Source organism: Telopea speciosissima, chromosome 4, assembly GCF_018873765.1.
Source record: "Telopea speciosissima isolate NSW1024214 ecotype Mountain lineage chromosome 4, Tspe_v1, whole genome shotgun sequence".
Lineage (NCBI taxonomy): Eukaryota > Viridiplantae > Streptophyta > Magnoliopsida > Proteales > Proteaceae > Telopea > Telopea speciosissima.
Window position 1 is genome coordinate 28,435,079 of NC_057919.1, and position 11,250 is coordinate 28,446,328.

General features: G+C 45.5%; 1 protein-coding gene across 1 annotated transcript; it reads right to left on the minus strand.

Moving 5' to 3' along the window:
• Nucleotides 1–639: 639 nt before the first annotated feature.
• Nucleotides 640–10,843, minus strand: LOC122657774 (scopoletin glucosyltransferase-like). Its single transcript, XM_043852568.1, has 2 exons — nt 10,832–10,843; nt 640–2,075 (listed from the first exon to the last, which is right to left on the minus strand). The coding sequence occupies exon 2, from the start codon at nt 2,064–2,066 to the stop codon at nt 642–644; it is 1,425 nt and encodes a 474-aa protein (XP_043708503.1). The 5' UTR covers nt 2,067–2,075; nt 10,832–10,843; the 3' UTR covers nt 640–641.
• Between the last annotated feature and the right edge of the window lie 407 nt (nt 10,844–11,250).

An 11,250-nucleotide genomic window follows, 5' to 3' on the forward strand; every position in this document is an offset into this window, starting at 1 on the left:
GAAATGCCCATTTAATTAAATTTGATGATCTATATTTTCTCATAATTTAATTCACATGGCTAACTCGTACTAAACAAATCAAAGATATTAATAATATCTTGGGGAATAGGTATTAGCTAAGCTTAACTTATAAAATTAAACAGAGGAGAGAGAAACTCTCCATGTTAGTTTTCTTAGTTTTCTTTTCTCCATTCTTTCTATGCTAGGGTTCATTTCTATGATTTTGGATGAGTATAGGCAACTTATATCCCTATTTTGATTTGTTTGCTTAAGGTTGAAGTGACCATTTTACCCTTGACTTCTATCTATGCACATGTGCTCTTTAGCAACTTGTGCATAAACAGGCATACATGATTTCAAACTCGCAAATATTTCTTTTTTTTGGAGGGGGGGAGGGAGAGATTCTTAAACTAGATGAGAAACAAGAGATCTTGAACTCCAAATCTCATGGGGGATAGGCTCAAGTGCACTAACTTCAAGCCTCAATTCTATTTATTTTGATTTTTATTTTTTAGGATAGAACTATTTATTTTGATTTCTAATGACAAGAAATAAGAGATAGAAACCATACAAAGCATGAAGAAATAGAAGTATGTCAAAGAAAGAACAGATATACTTATCATACCAAAAAAAGCCTTAGACTAGTGTGGTCCCAAACCGTTAGTAAGACTAGAGGCCTCTAGTTGGTCCAGTAGCCGGCTTAAGTTCTCATAAGATGAACCACCCTCCTGAACGGACTTCCGGGCCACTCGGCTCAACTCCTTGACCTTCTCTCTCGCAGTCTTCCCCTTCTTTCCTCCCATCAGCTCCCTCACACCTTCACTAATCGTCTCCCTCCCGACAACGCCTTCGGGCCCCACTTTCCCAATACTCAGCCCTGCACCCAACCCATCCACATAAAACTTAGCATTAAAGAACTGGTCCGCTATCATGGGCCAGGCCAGAACCGGAACACCCTCTGATATGCTCTCTAGAACAGAATTCCATCCGCAGTGGCTCAAGAATCCGGCGGTCGAACCGTGTGCAAGGATCTGCCGTTGATCGACCCATTCCCTCACTATCAAACCCCTATATTTCACCCTCTCCTCCAAACCATTAGGTGTACACCAAGTGTTGGACCTCACGGCCCATATGAAAGGATGACCCGACATCTCCAATCCGAAAGCAACCTCATCCAGCTGGGCATCTGACAGATCAGCCTGTGTACCAAATGCCACGTAGATCACTGATTCCGGCATGGCATGCTCGTCAAGCCACTTTTCACACATGCCATTCTCCGGTTGGACTGGTTCAGCCGGTGGGTCATAGAGTATGAGTGGACCAACACACCATGATTTAGCTCCATTAACAAAGAAAGACTCAAAGGTGGGGACGTACGGCCCTTCTAGCTCCATGAAGCTGTTAACGATCACCCCCCAACTAGCCATTTCGTACTGACCCGCCTCTGATGTGAGCCGGGAAAGCGGGTTGTCCGGGTCCGGTGTCAGGAACATCTCCGGCACGTCGGACCGGGTCATAGTGAAGTTGAGTTGAAAACCAGGCAAGTTTAGGGGTTCAGAATCTGATGAGACATGAAGTTGAGGCGTGTGAACCCACACGGTCTTACTCATGGCTAGTGCAAAGACACCCATACCATGGCAAACGAGTCGAGGAACACTGAATTCGCTACAAATCGGGAGAGTCCAACCCAGAAAGAAATCGGAGATAACACAGATAGGGAGATCATTGGATTGAGACATGTTTTGGAGGAGTTGGTGGAAGGGTTCTTGTAGCTGTTTCGTAGCTTCTAAGAAGTGGAAGTAGAAGGCCATGGAAGGTAACTGGGCTGTGTTTTCGCATCCTTTGGGGAGGTTTTGGGTGATGGGGAATGGAATCTCAGTAAGATGGATTTGTGGGTGGTGTTTGGAGATGCGTTTGTGGATGAATGAAGCGTTTCCTGGAGTGGTGATGAAGGTGACTTTGATGTTTCTGTGTGTGAGAGCTTTTGAGAGATCTAATAATGGGATGATATGGCCATAAGCCATGAAAGGGAAGATTACTATGTGGGGTGGTGGTGAAGAACCCATGAAATACTACTGCTTCTGTTGCTGTTGCTCTCTTTTCTTCACCTTTGTATGTGCAGGAAGAATGATAGAGGAAAGGAGAGAGAAATAAGCGTCTCTATCTCTGTCTGCTGTGGAAGAGTAAAGAAAGAAGAGAGATGTAGAGAACTCTATCTAAAGAAAAGAAAAAGGCAGGTGATCATATAAACAAGGGATGAGAATAGGCCGGGGTGCAACAGAAACAGCAACCTCTATCTATTCTATTTAATAAGCTTAACTGTCTTGTTCATGAATGAATCAAGTTGCCACCATATTTTTCCATAAACAAAGGCTCCCTCAAGTGTCAGCATAGAAGGTACATGGAAATAAATCAAAAAAGTAATAGCACAAAAGGATAAAAAAAAAGATGATGGAGTTTGGACTTTGGACTTTGGACTTTGGAAACAGCAAAAAAACTTTGGAGTTTGGAGAACGTAGACAAAACATTTGAAGTTTTCCCCACGTAGCATCGTTTACCCCCAGGTGGCTCAAGAAGGGCTCCTCCTTCTTGAGGGTATTTTAAGGTAGTAATTGAGTCCCTCTAGTGTTCTCTAAGTTCTCTTCCCAAGTCCCTTGCTAGAGTTGGTGAAAGGTTGACTTAGTGCTAGAGTGAGTGCTAAGTGCCGACGCGGTTGCTTAGTAAGGTCTAAGGCCGTGACAAGTATGGTATCAAAGCTTCGGTTGCGAGGGAAGATACTTGTGGATTCGACATCATGGCTAACAAATTGGAAGTGCTAGACATGATGGTGAGCGAGCAAGCCCGTGGGAGGGAGGCCGTTCCCACCAAGGAGAGGCAAAGAGGCAAGGACAAGTCTGTGGACGTTAGTAGAGCTATGGAGCCACGCCTAGCTCGGGTGGAGCTAGCAACGGCCGAGGTGAAGGAGCGCCTCGATGTTGTGGAGCAAAGTGGGGAGGAACTCGAAGGCCACATGATGGAGCTCAAGGAGGAGCTAGTGAGCCAGATGGAGCTCAAGGAGGAGCTAGTGAGCCAAATGGGGGAGCTCAAGGAGTCCCTACAAACCACTCTCAACACCATAGTGCACGTCCAACAAGAAGAGTTTGCCAGCTTCAAGGCTCAAGTATGGGAAGCATTGGCCAAGATGGATGCTCGCATTGATGAGGTACAAGCGGATTGGACAATGTGTAGGAGGGCAGCGGCCGGGGGAGCCACTACCTCGCGTGAGGTACCTAGGGTGGAGGTACCAAAGCCCAAGCCATTCGATGGGAAGAGAGATGCGCGGGAAGTAGACAACTTTGTGTGGCACATGGAGAGGTACTTCGAGGCGATGGCACTCGAGGACGAGGCGACTAAGGTGTGGACCGCAACACTTTACCTCACCGACACAGCAACTCTATGGTGGCGAAGGAGGCATGCCGACATAGAAAGAGGTGCGAGCACCATAGACACCTGGGATGAGTTCAAGAAGGAATTAAAAAAGCAATTCTACCCAGAAAATGCTGCTTACTTGGCTAGAAAGAGCCTTAAAAGGCTGAAACACACTGGGTCTATTAGGGACTATGTCAAGGAATTCTCAACACTTATGCTTGAGGTCCCTAGTATGACCGATGAAGAACTTCTCTTCAACTTCATGGATGGTCTCCAAGGTTGGGCCGCACAAGAACTACAACGCCGAGGCGTGCAAGATCTTGCTTCGGCCATAGCAGCAGCGAAGTCATTGGTGGAGTTCAGGAGAGAAGATAATGCTAAGGCCAAGAAGTGCAATGGAGGAAATGGTGGGGGAGAGAAAGGTCCCAAGAAATACCCTCCCAAGGAAGGAAGTAGTAAAGCTACTACAAGCAAGGAGAGTAAGGCCAAGTTTGACAAGAAGGATAAGTTCACTCCAAGGGACAAGTGCTTCTTGTGTGACGAGTCACACTGGGCTAGGGATTGCCCCAAGAGGAAAGGTCTCAATGCCCTATTGGAGAAGGGTGAAGAGGAAGCACACGTGGGGTCCCTACAACAACTGGGTGCTATCAAGGCCAAGGCGACAGAGGTCAAGGCCACTACCTCTCAGAAGGGGCTTACGTATGTGGAGGCGCACATCAACGGGAAGTCCTAGCGAGCTATGGTCGACACAAGCGCCACACACAACTTTGTCTCAATGGAGGAGGCAAAGAAGCTTGGACTAAAGGTGTCCAAGGAGGGAGGATGGCTCAAGGCGGTTAACTCCCAAGCTCGTCCCATTGAAGGTGTCGCTCGAGGGGTCGAGATGAGCATCGGGACGTGGAAAGGCACCGTAGACTTGTCGGTGGTGCCTATGGATGATTTTCAAGTGGTGTTGGGTATGGAGTTCTTAAGGAGGGTCAAGACTATACCCATGCCATTCATCAGCACCGTGTGCATCATGGAGGAAGGTGCACCGTGCATGGTCCCAACGGTGCAAGGGACCAAGGAAGGCCCCAAGCTATTCTCAGCCATGCAGTTGGAGAAAGGGGTCAAGAAGGGGGAAGACACCTACCTTGCGGCATTGCTCGAGGAGAAGGAGAATAGCCTTACGGAGGTGTTGCCCAAGCTAGTGGAGAAGTCCTTGAGGAGTTCAAGGATGTCATGCCACCAGAGCTGCCAAAAAGACTTCCACCTAGGAGGGAGGTGGATCATGCAATCGAGTTGGAGCCCGGTGCCAAGCCACCAGCCATGGCACCTTATCGAATGTCGCCGCCAGAGTTGGAGGAGCTAAGGAAGCAGCTGAAGGACTTACTTGATGCTGGGTTCGTCCGCCTATCCAAAGCTCCATATGGCGCCCCAGTTCTCTTTCAACGGAAGCATGATGGGTCACTTTGACTATGCATCGACTATCGGGCGCTAAACAAGGTAACCATCAAGAACAAATACCCCATTCCTTTGATAGCTGATCTATTTGATAGACTTGGTGGGGCAAGGTACTTTACTAAGCTAGACTTGCAGTCGGGCTACTACCAAGTCCGCATCGATGAGGGAGATGAAGCTAAGACCACATGTGTGACACGGTATGGCTCATATGAGTTCTTGGTTATGCCCTTTGGCCTCACCAATATGCACCAGCCACATTTTGCACACTGATGAACAAGGTCTTCCATCCCTACCTCGACAAGTTCGTGGTGGTGTACTTAGATGACATCGTGGTCTATAGTAACACCCTAGAGGAACATGTGCAACATCTGAGGATTGTCTTCAAGGTGCTGAAGGACAATCAGTTATATGTTAAGAAGGAGAAATGTTCTTTTGGCCAAGAGGAGGTGATGTTCCTAGGGCATAAGATTGGGGGTGGAACACTAAGGATGGACGAGAGTAAGGTGCGGGCTATACAGGATTGGGAGGCACCTACAAAGGTTACCGAGCTGAGGTCTTTTCTTGGTCTGGTGAACTACTATAGGCGGTTCATTCAAGGGTATTCAAAGAGGGCAGCTCCACTCACCGATCTTCTAAAGAAGAACAAGGCTTGGAAATGGTCAGACTCATGCCAGGATGCCTTTGATGATCTGAAGAAGGCCGTTATGGAGGAACCAGTGCTTGCCCTGCCAAACTATGGCAAGCCATTCGAGGTGCATACGGATGCATCCGACTTTGCAATTGGAGGGGTATTAATGCAAGAAAGACATCCCATTGCATATGAGAGCCGCAAGCTCAACGACACTGAGCGGCGTTACACCGTCCACGAGAAGGAAATGACCGCGGTGGTGCATTGCCTAAGAACATGGCGACACTACTTGTTGGGGTCGAGGTTCGTGGTGAAGACGGACAATGTTGCCACTAGCTACTTTCAGACCCAGAAGAAGCTAAGTCCCAAGCAGGCTAGATGGCAAGACTTCTTGGCGGAATTCGACTTCGTCTTCGAGTACAAGCCGGGCAAGGCCAACGAGGTGGCTGATGCGCTAAGTAGAAAGGCGGAGTTAGCTTCCCTTAGCCAACCGGAAGGAGAGCTCATGGGCTTGATCAAAAAAGGTCTACAACATGACCCGGTGGCTAAGAGCTTACTTGCCCTTGCCAAAGAAGGCAAGACACGGAGGTTTTGGGAGCAAGATGGTTTGCTCTATGCCAAGAAGAGAAGACTATATGTTCCTAAATGGAACAACTTGAGGAGAAATTTGGTCCGGGAATGCCACGACACCAAATGGGCTGGTCACCCAGGGCAATGGCGCACGCGAGCATTGTTGGAAGCGGCGTACTATTGGCCTCAGATGCGTGATGACATAGAGGCCTATGTGAAGACTTGTCTTGTGTGCCAACAAGATAAGGTGGAACAGCAACCACCTAGGGGATTGTTGGAGCCACTCCCAATACCCGAGAGAGCATGGGAGAGTGTCTCCATGGACTTCATCAGTGTCCTACCCAAGTCAGAGGGGTGTGGGTCAATCATGGTGGTTGTAGATAGATTTTCTAAGTATGGCACGTTTGTGGCAGCACCAAGAGACTACACAACGGAAGAGGCAACAAGACTATTCTTGAAGCACGTCGTCAAGTATTGGGGTGTGCCACGATCGATCATCAGTGATCGAGACCCTCGCTTCACAGGGAGGTTTTGGACGGAGCTGTTCAAGTTGATGGGGTCGGTACTACACTTCTCTACAAGCTTCCATCCACGAACCGATGGACAGACAAAGCGCATCAACAGTTTGTTGGAGCTTTACTTGAGCCATTTCGTGAGTGCTAACCAACGAGATTGGGCTAAGTTGCTTGATGTGGCCCAATTCTCCTACAATCTCCAAAGGAGCGAGGCAACCAATCAAAGTCCATTTGAGATTGCCACAGGACAGCAACCCTTGACGCCACATACGGTGATGACAGGCTACACAGGGAAGAGCCCATCGGCGTTCAAGTTTGCCAAGGAGTGGCAAGAGAAGGTGGATGTGGCTAAGTCGTACTTAGACAAAGCCACTAAGAAGATGAAGAAGGCAGACAAGGACAGCGGCCAGCAAGGTTTGAAGTTGGGGACATGGTGCTTGTGAAGCTTCTACCTCAACAATTCAAGTCCCTACGGAAGGTGCACAAGGGGCTGGTTCGTCGGTACGAGGACCCATTTGACATCACAAAGAAGGTAGGCAAGGTGTCTTATGAGGTGAGCCTACCTCCTAAGCTCAAGATCCATCCAGTCTTTCATGCAAGCATGCTAAAGCCTTATCATGGAGACATGGAAGACCCAAGTCGTGGAACGTCAACGAGGGCACCAATGAGTGTCACAACTTCCTACGACAAGGAGGCTGAGTACATGATCGCAAACCGAGTTGTGCGGAAGCAAGGAGTACCTCCTAGTAGGGAGTACTTAGTCAAGTGGAAAGGGCTACCGGAGAGCGAAGCGAGTTGGGAACATGCGGACTCTCTATGGCAGTTCCAGGAGCAAATACGAAGGTTCCACGAGGAGGACGTTGCCAACTTAGGTGGGGGAGAATGTCACAGCCCGCCTAATTATGGCCCAAGGCTAAGACTTGCAAGGCCCATTGACATGGACCTTGGGCCAAGGAAGAACCAAGGTCTAGAACTCTCCATACTTGGAAGAGGCTAGACTCATTCTAGAAGTATTGAAGAACCACTAGAAGCTAGGAAAGATCTAGCAAGCTTCTAGAGCACTCTTGTAAATATCTAGGATTATTCTAGACTCTATTCTAGAGGGTTCTCCACCGTTGGATGGAGGACACATGTAAATATCATAGACATTCATTGTAGGCTTGGTTGCCTATAAATAGAGGTGGCCTCATTTGGCCAAGGCATCAAGCAAGCAAGCTATCAAGTCTTGTACTCAAAGCTTTCAAGCAATTCAAGTGTATTCTTTCAAAGTCCCTTTTCAAAGTCCCTCTAGTGTTCTCTAAGTTCTCTTCCCAAGTCCCTTGCTGGAGTTGGTGAAAGGCTGACTTAGTGCTAGAGTGAGTGCTAAGTGCTGGCGCAGTTGCTTAGTAAGGTCTAAGGCCGTGACAATGTGCTCATATACCCCAACATTGAAGGTTAAAATTGTAAATTGCTTTTATTTTTTAAAATGGCAAGCCTCTGACTCGTTCTCCTCCTCCTTCATCGATCAAGAGAGAGATTGAGGAGACCATGATCGCAGACTAATGCCGACACGCCGGCGCCAAAGAAAGCACTACCACCGTCGCCGGTTTCTTCTCCCTCCTCTCAAGAAATTTCTCCGACGAAGATGACTTTCTATTCTCGCTTGCAGTAGATGGTAGCGTCGCCGGCTCGGAGTTCCTGAAACCAAACAGAACCAGAAAAAATTAAGTCTGACGACATGCCGATCCCCTTCGGATTTTCAATGTTTGCAACCCAATTTGCTTTAAGTTTTTTTTTTTTTTTTGGGGTGAATTCAGCAAGTGGTTGAACTATGGCCAAAGCCCTTAAGTTAATTAGAAAAAAAAAAAACACACTATAAAGAAAGATTTTGAAAGCCCAGGTTGTCCCTAAACTTCATTTGCCAGAGATGTCTAAAACTATAATTTAATGGATGATTCTGCAATTTAAAAGTATTGATCAGATGGGCTCTCGCAGTCGATTTGCTTGAAGTTATTTTGAAGGTTACCGGTTAATGGGATTGGGTTGCGGAGGAGGGAGAGGAGATTCTTTCTCCCTTCTGACGACACGCCGATTAACTCGAGAAGTGATTTTCTTCCTAATCACACCGTTGGATTTCTCTGATGCATCGTCTTCTTTTATCTTCACACAGCGCAGTCTCCTTCGAATAAACAGAAGAGAGATAGAGAGTGTTACCGAGTCCTCCACCGAGGATCCGATGCACGATCCTCTGCTTGAACAATCGATCCGATGAATCCATGAGAAAGGGATAAGGGAAGAAACCAAAGGTTTTTCAATTCATTGCTTCGTAATAGCAAATCCGATAAGCATAACAATGGAAATATTTTATTTTTTTTTGAACTTTTTCTCATCCCTTTCCGTTTTCCAGGAAGGAAGATGGGTGGAGAGGGAATATCTTCATACACCATTTCTTCAAAAAACCATTCTACACATGATCATACCAAACTGTTTTTCATTTTTATATTCTATTATGTCTAATGTTTACCAAATGATTTTTAGTTTTTGATCAAAAATGGTTTTCATTAATGATTTGTGTTAAATAGACAAAATTCAAAAATAAAAACTATTCCAAAGATAGCCTAAATTCTTAATTTCTTATAGAACAAGAAAATCTCTCTAAATCAAGAGCAATTTAATTACTTTTAGATAAGATTATATTTTCTAAGAACAGTATAAACCAAACGTATGTTTTGATTGTTTCAAACTTCCTATAGCTTGCTTCTTCAGCTCTGTTGTCTTCTAGTTCTATGCTGATTTTTGATGACTTGATGTGGCTTAACATTGATTTTTGATGACTTGATGTGGCATAATGTTAATTTTTGATGACTTAAGGAGATTTAATGTTACTTTTTGATGACTTGAGGATGCTTAATGTTGATTTTTTATGATATAAGAAATATATTGTAGCATACTAAAATATTGTAGCACACTAAATAATGTTAGAAAAGGAGGAAATAAAAAATAGCACTTGAGGGTGCCTTGGTCGCATAGGCGGGCGCCTTGTCGTCTAAGCGCTTAGACACCCCTACACTGCCTTGGGTCGCCTTGCCACCTTGACAACTATGGCTCTCATTGGCCCCCACGCTGGTGCAGGGGCTACACGACCAGGCAACAATCACTTTCCCATAAAATATATCATATGTTACATATTATCATGTATACATTATAACTTGTGTACAAATATATATATATATATACTTTACCCTATCCATAGAGGACGGGCCTTGGTGCAATGGTAAAGGTTGCTCCATTGTGACCAAGTGGTCACAGGTTCGAGTTTGGAAACAGCCTCTTTGCGAAAACAGGAGTAAGGCTGCGTACATTATGACCCTCCCCACTTTACCCTATCCATAGCCGACATAAATAGTCCAGACTCAGATTGAATCTAGATTATGGCTTGTAACAGCTGTAGATGATGCCATTCTAGGTAGAATACTTGAGTTGGCTTGGAAAATGAGTCTTTACCCAAAATACAGCACCCTCTTCGTAGAAAAGATTTTCTCAAGTGAGTAAAAAGTGAATGTTTGAGTATTCCAAAAATTTCTGCTATTTGGTTCATTTTTTCTTTTTTTGTTCTTTGGGAATGAACTGGATAAAAACTTAAATGAAAACTTCATGCGAAGCAAACATGCATAACAGCAGTAGTTGAGAGTAAAATTTATGGCTATTATGGCCCCTTTGGGTTGCTTTTATAGAGTGAAAAAAAAAAAAGAGAACAGCAAGGAATCAAAATAGGAAAGTCCCAAAATTATAAATTTCCAACCTTGACCCTTTGCTTGAGTTACAAGACACTATCAGTCAAAGCTGATGTGAACTGACCTAATAACTTAAATAAAATTAAAAGATTTAGCTAAACTAAGATATGGAACCACAACTTAAACTACACCAACTGAACCATCTGGTTCATTACAAGACTCAAAATAAAAGACAAAACAATCCAATAGTCAAAACCAGCAGCAGCCTTGCACCCTCAGCTCTGCATCACCACCACTCCACCACCACCATCACCACCGCCACCGCCACCATCCCCTTCCCAGCCCTACCCCCGCACCCGCCATAGTTGTCATGGCGTCGGCATATCGTCGCCATGGCCCCGCCATGGCGTCCTAGCGCTGGAGGTCTGTGCATATCGACCTACGCCATGGCGTCCTGTCTCTCTTTCCCTCTTCGATTTCTTCTTCCTGCCTCTCTTTCCCTCTTTGATTTCTTGTTCTTTAATTTTTTGTTTCTTCCCCACCCTTAGACCCACTCCCTGCTTCCCAAAATCTCCTATTTTAGCCTTGGTTTAGTAACCTGCAACTAAGACATCCGCCAGATCTGATTTCCAATCTCACCATTCGGTTGCCAGTAGAATTTTGGGGCTATTTCTCGTTGGGATCGGCAAACCTTGGTGCTGCGATTGTGTTCCAGAAATTGCAGGGAGAATCGTCTTCATAAGGAGTTTCCTCTGCTAGAACTACTCCAGTTCACCGCCTCTCTGCCTCTCTTTCTATCGTGTTATTGCAAGGTTGAAGAAGACATTAAGTCTTTAAAATTGCAAGTAAGGACAACTTATATTATTTATATAAAACCCCTTATATTCTCTATTGCTATTCTGTTTAACCCATTCAGTTTTCTCTTTAACTCCATTAAATTACAGTTCTGCCACTCCTTTACAACTTCAGATTA